Source organism: Camelus bactrianus, chromosome 35, assembly GCF_048773025.1.
Source record: "Camelus bactrianus isolate YW-2024 breed Bactrian camel chromosome 35, ASM4877302v1, whole genome shotgun sequence".
Classification (NCBI taxonomy): Eukaryota; Metazoa; Chordata; class Mammalia; order Artiodactyla; family Camelidae; genus Camelus; species Camelus bactrianus.
Window position 1 is genome coordinate 17626190 of NC_133573.1, and position 15438 is coordinate 17641627.

General features: G+C 36.0%; 1 protein-coding gene across 1 annotated transcript in view; it reads left to right on the plus strand.

Annotated features, from left to right (window-relative positions):
* The window catches only part of GPR158 (G protein-coupled receptor 158), a 304191-nt gene that overhangs the window by 196416 nt on the left and 92337 nt on the right, over positions 1-15438 (plus strand). Inside the window, exon 5 of the mRNA XM_010965075.3 lies at positions 3129-3197. Coding sequence (XP_010963377.2) covers positions 3129-3197 — 69 coding nt within the window. The remainder of the gene's footprint in view (positions 1-3128; positions 3198-15438) is intronic.

Below are 15438 nucleotides of genomic sequence, written 5' to 3' on the forward strand. Positions count from 1 at the left end.
TCTAAGCCAGAGACTTAGGCTCAATTACCCCACCCCCAGTTTTATACTTACCTGTAAGTATCATACAAATACTGTTTTATAATTTTATGCATGTTGTTGGTACTGCATAAAATTCGCTAAGTAGATGTTGGGTAGGAAGGGCTTTATTAAGATGCCTTTGCATATTGTGATACCTAGTTTTCTAATAGTTGAGTTGACATATTTTACATGACTTTAATTTTGTTTATTTAAGTATTAAAATGTATGTAAGACAGCAATGTTTGACTGTCTCCAAAGAAAGTAAAATATTTCCAGATAAGTTGTCTACCCTCAAATGTACTTCTCCAGGAAAAACAAAAAAACATTGTTTTCAGTTTGGTATGCATCCCAAACCTGAATTTGATGTATTTATATATAGAGAGAGAGGAAAAAACAAACAAAAAAAAAAAACCAAAAAACAAACACATGGTGTTGATTTGTATGTATGTGTTTTATATAAATAGTATCATATTGTATATTGTTGGTCAGCTTTCAAGAAAGTTTTCCAGTTAGCAACTCTTGTTAAAAAGACTTCCATACCACCATTTCTACCTCAGGCAAAACTGTGAAGGAGATGAAATTTTTTTCTTGGCCTCTGTTATTTTGCTCATTATCTTTTTTCATCCATCTTTGGTTTTCAGTCCCTCCTCTCCTTCCTCATCCTGTCTCTTGGACTCTAAGGAAAAGATTCCTGTCCTTCACTTTGAACTTAAGTCAGTGTATTGCTTACAATAATACTTGTGTATTAATTGTTAGCACCAAGTACAAAACAAAATGTTTTAGTCCAGTTAAAAGAACTTCCAATACTAACAAGACAATGGGGAAATGTTTTAGGGAGCATGAACTTTCTTCTTTGCCCCTGAAGTCCCACCTACTAGGTACCTGCTCATTCTGTGAGGCCGTGAAGCCAACTCTGCCCAAGACTATTCTTAAAGAAAAAGCACACATTTTTGAACAGGCCTTACATCTGATTATGGAACCACTTGTTGGAGTTCCAATTTATAATTTGAAATTATGGGCTCATCTGCTCAACCTGGAGCAAGGCAATGGAGTATTAAGACTGTTCAACATGTCCAGATGAAAAGGAGACAGATAATTTGCTCTGAGAATATGGGAGACCATGCACCCCTACAGCTGTTGTCACATGGTAGTGATGGCTGTAACACAGCTAAGAAACTAATGGCCCTAAAAAAAAAACTGCTGTGTTCTCTACCGCCAGGCATTTGGCTCCTCTGGGGACATTTTGGATCCCAAGCTTTAAAAAAATTTTCACCACTACTTAAATCTCTGTGGTTTTCAAATTCATGGTCCCGCTGTTGCTTCCTTCCTTGAAGAATCCGTTCCTGCTTACTGTGTGCCGGGCATGATGCTAGTCATTTTTGTTTACTTCGTATTTTATTAAAGCAGCCAGATTTAATAAGGCAGCGATTAGGATACCCATTTGTCAGGTGAGGCCACCGAAATTCAAGGTCACCTGACTAAAGTGGTTGTTTCCTAATTCAAATTGAGATGACATTAACTGCAATGCCTGTCTTTTCCATTAAGCCTTGCAGCATCTTTTTATATCCCTTTTTTTCAAAGGATAGTGCAGAGACATTTTACAAGCAGTCTTGCATTATATTTTGGACTCTCTCTCTACATCAGTGTCATTTTGGAGAAAGTTTGAAAAATAAACTGTGGAGTATTCATCATTAGATATGAATGTAATTTGCCATGCTGGAAATTCTACCAGCCAAACCCATTTAAAGTCTTGATGATAGAAATTTTCTTTTCACTAAGAGCATCTGCCAGCTAAAATGATGACCAAGAGTGAGAAGCCACTCGAATAATCAAATCTGTTCACTGACTAAATTCTTAGATTAATGAAAACCCCGAGTTCCTTTGAGGGATTACACACAGTATTCTGTGTCTAGCAATCTCCTACCAGCGTTTTGAAGAGGAACTAGAATTTTCTTTCTCTGGCTGTCCAGTTGGATGATACTTTTTTTTTTTAATGTAATGTATTTGTGGTTTAGCATTTCAGCTTCTTTTTGTTGTTGCAAAATTAATTAAACTACATTTCCTATTAAGACATCATATTCACAACAGGTGTAACTTGTGTATACATTTTACATTGCATTGAGTGAAAATACAGGTGATCTAGAATGACCTGTTTTTGTGTTTGTATTCTTAATCAATACATTTGCACTATATTGATATTTGAACTCATCAAAGCAAAATTTATTATTAGAAAATAAGATTGTTTGGTCTTTTATTTCTTGTCACAACTCTAAGCATTTTGCTTTGGGAAGATAATGCTATTTTGAGTCTAACAAAATAGCTTAAGATCATTGACTACATGCTTAACAAACTTTAAGTAATCAGGAAGTTTGTCCTGAAAATCAACTACTTCATTTGAATTTTGAGTTAAAATAATTTATTTCATGATTTATAATTATAAAATAATTAAATTAGATATTAAAATAATTAAATTATATATATAATTTTTATATATAATAATAATTATATATAAATTACATATAAAATAATAGTTAAATTATAAAATAATTTAATTATTTTCTGTTTTAAAATGTGATTTATATTGTTTATAGTGTGAAGCTCTGTTACTGAGTTTTGGGGACTATGTTCTGACATGGTGGGAGATATACCATTGGGATGTCAAAACCTTGTACATATGTTTGTTCTATCCCCTGAAACCATCACTCAGGTATTTGTGAGATGGTTTAGGGGTAGCAAGTGGAAATGCACTTGTGGCCAATGTTTTAGAAATACAGGTGAGATCTTCTGTGTCTGTGAATTTCTTAGGTTGAAAGGATCTTCTAAATAGTGTTCTAAGCTGCTCAGACTGTTCAGTCATTCAAATTTTAGAGAACAGAATTCCTTGAAGCCGCTGGCAATATCATTAAGTCTACCACCACCTTTATAGTCAGTCTTATTGCATGTTTCAGTTAAGTCCACCTGTTTGAAATACTAGCCAATTTCTAGTTATTACTCCCCCACCCTCAAAGAATGCTGTTCCATTTGAGGCATTATCACAATAGCATAAATTCTCCTATGCCTAGAAATGTCCATTAACAATGACATTTTCATTTTTTTGTTGTTGTTTTTAGAGCATCAGGGCATCGGGCCTTATTCTGTTGGAAACAATCCTTTTTGGGTCTCTGCTTCTATACTTTCCGGTAAGTAACTTTATTGTATAATTGCATTTTTTAAATTGCCATTTTATGTTGCTTAAGCATACAAAAGCATACAAGGAAACCAAGGTAAAATGGAGCTAATTATACTTTTCTTCCCAAATTTGTGAGAAGGGTTAAATGCTTAACTGAACTCACATGTGAAAAGCATGCTTTGTATATACATATACACACTGCCTTCCTTTTTCTTCCCCCTCTACCTGAATCAGAACCATGAGACACACCAAGTAGTTAATGCCACTGAAAAATGCCAAGTGGTTACATAGAAAAATAAACAAAATAAATGTGTGTGCGGTACTAGTGGCATAGATAATCATGGTAGACTCTTCCCATCATACTTGTAACATGTCTGGAACCAGAAGGTAAGTACTGATTTTACTAATTCAAGTCAACCAACTTGTATTCAGCAGTTCTGTATCAAGCACTATGCTAATCTGGGAACACTCTGTATGTGAGAGAAACTTACTTTCTCATGTCAAGAAGCTTACAGTTTAGAAGAGGTGATAGTCCGTACAGGCAGTTATAATGTGATGTGACAAATGCTGAGAAGTGTGGTAAGGGCAGGATGCTGCAGAGGCACTTAGGAGAGACACCTAACCAAGTCTGGGGAATCAAATATATGACTGAGATCTGAAAGATGAGATGTTAGATGAGGAAGAGGCAGAGCTTCCAGGCCACCAAATTCTTTTTGGTTTTCCTCTTACCTCGCTAGCAGCTCCATTCCAGCCTTTGCTGATTCTTTTTCTTCTTTCCCACTTTTTAATACTGGAGGGTCTCAGGACTCAGTCCTTGCATCTTTTCTCAATCACTCTTCTCCCCTGGTGATCTCATCTAGCCTCAAAAGTTTTAAATACTGTTGAATTACCAGTGACCCCCAAGTTTGTATTTCCAGCCTAGACCTTTCCCTTGAGCTCCAAACTCACTTTCAGCAGCTTAACCATTGGAAGGTCCAGTAGAATTCCCTGTCGTGCTCTTAAATGGGGTACTGATCTCCCTCAGCCCCCAAGTCAGTCAGTCTCTCTGTCTCTATTGATGGCAACTCCACCCTTCTAGCTGCTCAGGCCAAACCCTGGGAGTCACCCTTGACAGCTCTTTCTCTCACATCCATCGGAAAACCATTCAAAACATAACAAGGATCCAGCTACTCCCCACAGTGTTCACTGCTACCAACATAGCCTAAACCACGATCACTCTTTTCTGAATTATTGCCAGTCTCTTCCTGGCCTCTCTTCCTCTGTGCTTACCCTCTGCCAGCTGTATATTTTCAAAATATCAGCCAGTTTTAATGCCGGAGTTAGACCACGGCATTCCTCTTCTCAAAATTCAGAAAAGGTTTCCCATTTTGCTTACAGTAAGAGCCAGAATCCTTAGGATGGCCTTCAAGGCCCAACATGATTTTGGTCCTGCCCTCTCTGTTACCCCATTTTTTAATTATCTTCCCTGACTCACTGTTCACAAGCATTCTTAATCTATCCAGGTTTTCTACTTCTTGAATTACATGTTATATTTCTGCTTAAGATAGAAATATATTTAGGTGTAATTTTTATTTTTCCATAAAAATATCCATATTATTTAAGTTTCCTAATTTATTAGCATACAACTAGAGTTATACACAGTAATTAATAATAGAAGCAATATAAGAATACAAAGACTGTTTATCATGCCTGGTACTATTTCTGTATAAATGGTATGTTGTATATTGTAACGTTTGACATTCCCCCCATTAAACTACCAGACAGATATTTAACCAAAGTCATGGAATTGCCCAATTATGAAGTAAAAGACCTGAAATGACTTCAATAATCTGAATAATAACCTTAATCATATGAATATGTGTTGTTGCTGCTCTGATCATCTTTTCCCTGAACCTCTGCTATTTTAAAATATATTTTCTACCCAGTAGCCAGAGAGGTATTTTAAAATATCAAATCTAACCTCTCACTGTCTCTATAGCTTCTCAGTGTTCTTAGAATAAAGACCGAAACTCTTGACATGGTTTATAACGTTGTGCATAGCATGGTCCTGGCCCACCCCCAGCAGCCAGCCTCATCCGGTACCACTTTTTCCTCACTTTCTGTACCTAGCTACCCTGACTTTCTTTCAGTTTTTAAATGAAACATGATCTCATGGTAGGCATAATAATGGCTCCCCAAAGATGTCCACAGTCCTAATTCCTGAAACCTGTGACTATGTTACCTTACGTGGGAAAAAGAATTTGGCAGATTGATTAAATTAAAGACTTCACATTTAGGAGATTATTCTGGATTATCTGAATGGTCCAAGGATCCCAAGTGAGAAAGAGAAGCAGAAGAGAGTCAAAGAGATGGAGATGAAGCCACGAAAAATATCAGACTGTTTGTTGCTGGCTTTGAAGATAAAGGAAGAGGCCACAAGCCAAGGGATACAGGCAGCCTCTGGGAGCTGGAAAAGGGAAGGGAGCAGACTCTCCCCCAAGGACTCTAGAAGGAACACCTTGATTTTAGTTCCATAGTTGATCCATTTTGGACTTCTTACTTCCAGACCTGTAAGATAATAGATCTGTGTTTTAAGCCACTGAATTTGTGCTGATTACAGCAGCAATAAGAAACTAATTACGCATCTTATCATAAGAGCTTTTCACATGCTTTTCCTTCAGGTTTGAAGACTCTTCCTCTCTTTGCTTCACTCCCATCTCACCAAGTCTTTTGCCTAATTATAACCATCATCTTTATTTTTTTAACTAATCATCTTTAGATTTCTCCTAAAAGATTGCTTTTTCAGGAAAGCTTTCCTTGACCCCAGTCTGAGTCAAATTCCTTCCAAACACTTCTCATGGAATCCTGGTCTCTTTCTTAACAACTCCTATCTCAGTTTGTAAGAGTACATTTCAAAGTGCAATTATTCAATTACTGTCACTCTCCTGTACAAACTCTAGTTCTGTGAGAGCAATGGCCTGTTTCCGTGTTACTCACTATTATATGTGTAGCCCTTAGCTCAGTGCCAGTCGCCACAGTCAAAGCATAGTAATTATGCAGTGAATGAATGAATGAGGATATACATGGATGAATTTAGAGCTGTACCCTAAACTAGTTGCTGTCATCCTATTGAAATAGCCTCCAGAGAATCTGCTTGATTGTGGGAGACCAGAAATGGTAGTCCTTATTTATACTACTTTATGTAATGCCTACAGTTAGTCATTAAACATTTCTTAATGTTATTTTTAGATGTTAGCAAATTTTCATATATTTTTTATTTGTAGGATTCATACTTATTCAAATCAAGTGGTCCTAATAAAGAGCATGGGCCTAAAATCTATAGAAGAATTTTAAAGCCTGTTAAACAGTTGCATTCTAGAAAAGAAAGACATTTGAAACAATAGTATATGTTAGGCTGCTAAATGTTCAAAGCAGTTAATAACTGCTCCTTTTTTACTGACTGGGATCCAATTTTGAAAGACATGTGGTGGACCTATATCTATGATATATCAAGTACAGAAAAAAAAAAAAGGAGAAATGGAATTTTAAAAGGAATAAAAGAAATACTTCTGGTTGACAATTCTATTATGCCTGGGAGAAAAAAAGGAAAAAAACAGAAAAGATTTACCAAACAAATTCTCCCCAACAGAAACATTAGGATACGTCATCATGTTGACTTCATGCTTAACTAGCCGTCTAGTTCATCTTTCATAATGTAAATTCTTTTTGCAACTGCTTGGAAAATGAGTGTGTAGCTCCCAAACTCATGCTATATACCTTGGTTTTGAATAAGTTAGTGTCCGTGCTCCGATGATGGAAAGGTCATGATGACAAATTACTTAATGAAGATTTGGATGTAATGTAAGATACAGAGGAAGAAAGGACATTAAAATATATAATTGATTGAGTCTGGAAAGAAAAGTAATTTTATTTTAGGTGAGAGAATGGAAGATGATGTCTCAGAAATTGATAATAAAGTCTTTGTCTACATAGGGTATGTCTATGTGCATGGTGTGCATGCACAGAGCATTCCTGGCAAGAGGAATAACCTGGTCATTAGGCCAGAGCTCACTGGCTTTCCTGGGTTTTGCAGGAATGAAGTTTATAACTTTTGGCTAGATTTTTTTGCTTTCAGGAGGATCTCTGTATTAAGTGATAAAGGTGATTAAGTAAACCTAATATAGCCAAAGAATCTAAGAAGGTGATGGTATAAATTTGACCTATACTTATTTGTTAAATATCTTACTACTTTCTCTGTTCCTTGTATGGCCTCTACCAGAATGGCTCATGAAATTTTTACTGGGGGTTACAGTTTTTTTTAAGTGTTCTTGAATAAAGTAAAATTGTTTTTCAGGCTGGGTGACTCCCTGGAAGGATGCTTTGAGGATATTCACTGTTCTACTGAGTTGTTATGCAATGAGCCTTTTCTCCTTTTTATGCTGCATATTGTTGTACAGATTTGCAAGAATTAAAGTTATTTTTGCCTTTTCTAAGCAATCTTAGACTACAGACGATTTCATAACAATGCTTATATTGGAAAGTCCAAATTAGAGATTATCATCATTGTGCAGATAAGGACAAACCAAAATCTGACTAAATTTAGCATTGTTATAATTGGGTAGCAGAGAACTGAAGCATTTAAAACACTTTCTTACAAATTCTCAAAAGAGACTCATGATTTGAAGTCCGTACATTTGTGAACAAATGATTAGTCTTCATAATCACCTTAAAAACTTTCGTACAATTTATAAAAGAAAGAAAAAAAGAGCTTTTAAAAAAATTCAGCTAAAGTATATTTTTCTTATTAAATCACATAAAAATAACATTTTAGGGATTAGTAAAACATATCAAGTAATATGGAGTCTAGAAGTTTGTCTTTGGCTTGACTAAACCACCGGTTTCAGCTAATAAAGTAAATTTTCCCCTCAAATCCTGGTTACCTATTTGACTGGTTGATGTGCCCTTCTATAAAGGACATCAGTGCTATTTATTTTCAGGTTGTTTCCCCCAAACCCCACCCACAGCCTTGGCATCGGCTGTTTCCTCTTCCTGGAGCAACTTAACCCACATATCTCCACGGTGAACTCCCTTATCTTCTTTAAATCTATGCTCAAATCTCAACTCTTCAGTGAAAAGAAGTTAAGGAACTCATTATGTTAGAATAAAAAGGAAGAGGTTAAATAAAAAGAAATGACAGTAAATTGAGACTAAACCACCACAATTGCAGAGAATTTCTAGTAGGACCAAATGGAGACAGACTCAGTGTTGATATGTCACAGTTTGGCAGTAGACTAGGAACATAATAAATGATACCGAGAATGCCTTCATAGGAGCAAATGGGGGGAGACTGGCTCTGGCAGTGATAGAGAATTTGACAGTCAGATGGTTTGAGTTGAAAGATAAGAAATTATACTTCTGCAGCAACGTCATAGCTAGCATGTTTTAGCCATCTAGTAAAAAAGTTTGAAAAGGGTGAAGTATCAGTTCATTTCTAACTCCCCTGCCAGGGTTTGTGGATTAACGTCTTTACCCATGGGAAAAACATGGCAGAAACTCTTTTTGTCTCTTTTTCAATGGTTGCTGTTTCTTCTGTGCTTACAAAAAAAATGCATCTTGAATTTTCCCGTGCAGGCTCAAGACACAGAAGTAATTAGCTATTTCTGAAGTTTGGTAAATTATTTTCAGTTAATAAAAAGCCTAACAAAGTTATACTTCGGGTTTTAGGTATTAGAAGTGAACACGTAGTTTTAGAGAACTTTAGTCTGTAGGAAACTGTCTCAGAGTTGTCAGACGTTTATATTAGCAGACCACAGCTACTGTGATGTCCAAGTTTATCTCTGGTCTTATTCATGAACAATTGACATAAGAAGGTCTGAAGATGCTTAGACATGTTTGAGAGATAATTAATAAAATGGCTACAAACAGAAGAAAAGTTTTCAGAATTAGTAATGTGTTCTGGAAAATAGTTTCCTCTTCAAAGTTAATGGGAAAAAATTGTAGAACACTTAAAAACACTATTATTTAAAAAGCACTATTTAAAATGGTAGCAAGTATTCTTTAAAAATGACAAGAAGATGACATTTTTGACAAAGCAAATCACACTTTGAATGTCAGGGACTACACAATGACACTAGAGAGTCACAATTCAGTAAAACAGATATATTACTTAAATAAAATAGCAAAAGAGGAAAAATATAAAGAAATAACACTAACGTGGAATGATAGTAACAAAAACCCAACTGACCTCAGCACATCCAGATCCTGGTATCGGTGTGACTGAAGGAAAAATTTGAACCTATCGTTTAAATTAGAGGGGTCAACATGAGATTTTAGGAGAAAGAACAGATTGCTTGCCTAGAATATATCAGAGAAGTATGTAAATTTATATGTTTATTTTAGTTATACCTTCATCTAAAAGCTGTGATTATGGTATATAAATATCTCTTCGTGTTATAATTTCTATAATATGAGGAAAATAGACCATATTTTGTGAAAACTTAATCACTATTGATGGACCTTTATAAATATTTAATATAAGTAATCTAAGAGAGATGTTATTTATGATTGGATGTCTGTGGTCTCCATGATTTGTCTATCCTCAGGTATTCCTAATTGAGATTTATTTCGAACGCCATCTCTAGGCTTTGGAGATAATATGGTTAACTCAAGTATAGATATGTCCAGATGCCATTCTAATCCAAACATTACTCTCAGTTCCACATTATGTTAATATGGTTCCATATTATGGCATATGAATATATATATCAGTTCCAAGATGTATATATATATCTTGAGTTGCTCTGTTTGTTATCAGTCTGGAAGATGAAGAGGATTCAGCAAAGGAGACTGGGAATGATCTAGCAGGGAAATAGAAGGATAAATTGAATGTACATATTGCCCTTCAAGAAAAAGAAGAGCGTGGTCAGTTCCTTCAGAAACTACTGATTGGTCTTGTGAGAGAATTGCCTGCTGCATTCGACACTGTTTAGGTGGTATTGACAAGACCGTTTTGGTGCAGTGGATGATGAAAGGCTAACTGTGATTCTAAAGAGGAAGTGGATGAGATGAAATAGAGACAGCAGGTAGAAAGCATTCTTTCTGCAAGTTTTGCAGTGTAGGGAAGTAGAGAATTTGGGTGTTAGAGGAAGTTGTAGATCAGGTGAGACTATTTTTAATGAGGAAAAGTACAATATGTTTTCAGGGCTGTGGATGGAAAATGGTGGGGCAGGAGAGAAGTGAATATTGTCATTAGGGAAGCCCTTAAATAGACAAAAGGACATGGGATCCAGTGAGTAAGTCGAGGGGCTGAACGTAGAGCACATCCATTTCATTCATTATAAGAAAGAAGGAGGTACCAGGACTTCTCTTCCATAAAAATCAGATGGAAACCGGGGGTGAGGCAAAAATGAGAATGTGAGACATCTCCAAGAATGTGTAGTTTGGGGCTATTTCTATCACTTTCCTGTTGTTCAGGACCTCACAGGGGAGTCAGGCAGGATCTCAGTGCAGCTGAGGTTGGGAGCCCTGATAAGTTAACTACAACATTCTGATAACTGGCAGTGACTTCTCAGACTCTGTGGTAACTGTTTCATACTACACAGTGATCTGGCTTCATGTGTCCCCTCCAAACAGTTGTACATTCTGTGGCAAAATGACTGATAGAATGGTGACTCCGGATGATAGCACTGCCTGTCAAGCCCTGTTCAGTTCAGATTCTGATGTGTTTGGATCCATGTAATTTTCAGGGCTGTCACTGTATCAGCCATTCAGTTACTTAGGCTATTTCTGCCATCATACAGTAAATTAAAAATTTGATGATTGCCTAGTTATTCTAATCCATACAGACAGATAGTAGAGGTCTTCAGGGCTAGAACCGAATTATCTGTCACATGAACTCAGATAGAATTTTAATTAAAAAATTTAAGCCACAAAAATGGATGAAACCCTTAATAACCCAGGCTCTTGGGCAGATCTTTACAACATTGACTAGTGCTGGAAGTGTTTCCCTTCGTTCAGTTAACCGTTTTGCCATTTTATTTCACCTTCTTCTGTCTTACTTTACATAAATAGAATGTTGAAGGCAAAAGTTGAATGCTGAACATTTGCAAAGTGTACAATTTTTAGACAGTGTTTAAATGGCTTTTTTTTTTCACTTTGGGAATCTTGGCTTCTAGGAAGTGGCTCATCTACCACTGGGCATCTTCTCAGTTCTTCCTTAGGAAAATCTTTTTTATTTCTGTCCCTTTGTATTTGAAAAAAGTGAATCCATGATTCAGTTCCAGAAAAAGCTTTACGATGACATCCTGAAAACATTCAGAAATGGAGTCGTGCATTCAGGGTGCTCAACCTCAGGGATGAGGAAAAATAAGAGGAAAGGTGGGGGGAGGAAAAATAAGAGGAAAGGTGGGGAGAGGAGATTCTCACTCATATTAATACTGTTAATAAAACTGGCATGAAAGTATTAGTATTACAGAACAACTAAGCATTATGCTGCAGTATTACTGTGTTCTGTCTGGGTTTGTAGTTGCGTTCCTGTGTTTCACTATTATAAGCAACAGCAGAAGGGATCAGCTTAATGATCATGAGAGCTGACATTTATTGCGTGATTTTCCATCCTCTGTACCACATTATATATCCTAAGTGCTTTCTGTGTGTTATCTTATGTCTGATGTATTTTGCATCCCCTAGTGTGTAGCATAGTGCTGGCATATGGTAAGAATCCAATAAATGTTTTTCCAGTTACTTGTAAACAAGGCATTAAACATGCCAACAATGCAGAGCTTCAACATGGCAAAAAGATGGCTGCCCCATAATATGATATAAAAGGCTCTGACAGAACCATATTAGCAAATATGTCCCCGTAGTTGGCATGCTAATAAAATTAGAACTGTTTCTCAACTTTCTAGAGGCACGTGATTAAATTGTGTTATAGCAGTTGTTTCCTGAAAAGCTTAATGCACTAGCTAGTGAATGCCTTATCTCTTAGTATTCACCTATGTGGTCAGTCAGTCTTCACAGTGTAACAGTTAAGAACATGGACTGTGTAGCTACTGTAACTGTGTGGCCTTAAGTTAGCCCTTTAACCTCTCCAGACCTCCATTATGTCATCAGTAAAATGGGAATAATAAAGGTATCTTTGGATGATTTTATGCATGCAGGATGCTTAGAATAGTGCCTGACACACATCACGAGTATGTAAGTGTTAGTTAACAGAGTGGCATATCCTGAAGCAGTGGTTCTCCAACTTTACAAGCATCAGAATCACGTAGGGCTTGTTAAATCCCGGATTACTGGACCCCTCCCCTGAGTTTCGGATTCACTAAATCTGGCGTAGGGTCAGAGAATTGCATTGTAAATAAGTTCCAAAGGGGCTCCCATGCTACTGGTTCTTGGTCCCTGAGCCACACTTTGAAAACCTTTGGCCAACAGTAGTGCTTTTCAAACTAGGTGTGGTGAAAGAATGGTTATTTTTCACTTGCTTGTTTTGTTTATTCTAATCTGTCATGGACAAATTCTGTGGTAAAATACAATAAATATGAATTACTAGGAAAGTAAAATGAAAAAAGATATTCTTTCAGTTTCCAGTTGATTTTATTTTCAGAGAAATGCAAATTTTTTGTTCATACCTTCAAAATGGGAGAAAATTCATACAGGAAATCAAGTGAATGTGTACATTTATGTTTCACGTTAGGCTTGTCCCTTCTGCTATTTCAGCAATACCTTCTATTACCCTCTTCCAAATGGAGAGCAAGACATAATGTATTCACAAACTCCTGGGATTAAGATATAGATATTTTTGGGTGCTTTTATTCTGCCCAGCACAACAGTCATCAAAAGTTCAGATTCCAACCCTGATCCAACTAAGCTACTACAAGTCTTTGAGGCACTCTGATATCCAAAACCTGATTTTATTTATTTATTTTTCAAAGCCTGGTTTTAAATGTAATCAGCCTCTGAAATGAACAAAAAATTCTGTTTTTTATTGCCTCTACTATGAATTTGCCCTTCAGGCAGGTGTGCTCTGTGTAGGGATTAATTTACTTCATCATAATTCCTTGCCAAAATCATTTAAAACTTAGCAAATGAACTACTTATTATTTATAACTTATATGATTGATTTCTTGAATATGTGTAAGCATATTTGACTGTCATTTATGATTGGATTACCACATTCTGTTAATTCTTATTTTATATTTGGCTTTATTCCTTTGATAACTACGTAAGTTTAAAAAGCTAAAGCTCTTAACTGTTCTTAGAAACAATAATCAGTACATATATGCTAACAAAAAAAAGTGCAGTATATTGTATATGTGTATTTACATGCAATATAGTGTATATATACAGTCAAACTGTAACAAATTCTACCTAATAAAACTGAAAAGTGAAAAAGAAAATTAGCAGAGTTCCTATTAAATCCTGGGCCCTCATTCCCTCAATGCCAGCCATCTGCTGGACTTGCACAGTGGATCCCGACTAGGAACGTGCCTGTGTTTTCTGGGTTTTCTCACAGTCTCACCCCAGCCATTTTATTCATGCAAAGTTACTGCCTGGCTTTCAGTACAATGTTTGATTTTGCTGAAAGTTTTGACAATAACAAGGAAAAATATCCTTCTTCTGACACCTACTTAAAATTCCAGTAAAAGAATAAAACTATTTAAATTAATGAAAATAAGGAAGCCTCCCATATGCTCCATGTTCCCAAAGTAAAATAAACAAGCTGAACAAAAAATTTAAAGAGGTAGTGCATAATTGTGACTATTTTAAAACTCAAAAGGTAGGTAACAAAAAGTAAGGTGCTATTAGGATTAGATAGGTGTCAGAATCAGGATTAGCTGCAGGTACCAAGGAATATAAGAACAGAAGCTTTAAAAAGCTAAGCTTTCTTTCTCCCATAAAGAGAAGTATGGAAGTGACTAGTTCAAAACTAAATTCCATTTCACAGTTACAGGAATCCTGGGTGATTTATTCCTTCTGTCCCTTCCAACTATCATGTCTTTTCCAAGGAAGCAGGCAAGAAGAAATGGGGAAGAGGGAGGGAATACTTAACCTAATAAGTCAGAATTTAATTACATGTCCACTCATAGCTTCAGAGAAGTCCAGGAAACAGTCTTTTATCTGGGTAGCCATGTGCTCAACTGAAAACCTGGGTGAAGGAAGCGATGTCCATGGTGAGGTCTCTTCTCTGTCATGCATGTGGTTTTTATTTTCATCTAATTGCTGATTTATATTTTCTGCATTTCTTTAATGCATATGTATATATGTAATCTTTAGCAAAAGAAAATAAACGAAAAGAAGTCCTGTCTCTGACTCTGCCTAGCCATGACTTTTGGAGAGAGAATGAAATTTGCTGAGGTACTGATTATGCAACTCACAGTACAGACTTCATCTGGTGGAAAACTGCCTGTCATTATTAATTGTAATCTTTATATAGCTCTTCCTTCTTGCTTCTTTCACTTGCTTGGAAAGAAAGTAATTATGTAATACATGTGATTCAGACAGGAAAGAATGTCCTTATTTAATTTATGGGGCTATTAGATAACTACAAAAGAGGGACTCACCTAAGATGGATTTTCTCCTATGGGTTTTCTGTTGACAGCTCGATTCCTTTTAGGGTGTGCTAATTTCAATGGCTCAAAACTCTTTGGAAGTTACTTTAAGCTATAGTGTAGGCACACTAAGTATATTAAATCTGGGGGGGGGGAGGAAACTGTAGTTTTACTCTAAGCTTCATTTCCTTGGCTATGAGGTTTTTTTTGGTTTTTTGTTTTTTCTTTAAAGAAAGGCAATATTGCCACAAATTGATTTTGATGCATAACAAAATGTGTAAAATTTCTTTAAATTCAGAGGAGAAAAGAAGACAGGAACTTTTGTTGGCCTGACATCCTAGTTATAAAGAAAAATAATGAAACAAAATAAAATTTTTCTTCCAAGTGGCTTTTCTAAAATAAAACAAGGTAATTATCTATTGAAATCTCTGCCTATCTAGAAATTAGCAGTATCTCAAATGAGAAGAGTTGCTAAAGAAGTTTGTTTAAGGTAGCTTCTCAAAGCTCAGGAAATTTTATCTGGATTAGGGTTGGGAACAACTTTTGGCAACTGGTGGTTGTCATTGTATATATTTAGCCTTTGCTTCTATTTTTGTTTACATTCCACACATCGAAATTTTCTTCAGTCACTAAGTAGATGGCAGTGATAAGGTTTCATAATGTATAGAGTGCTGATAGGAATTTTAAAACGATTGAGAGGACATATTTTGAGAAGCCATTTACAAA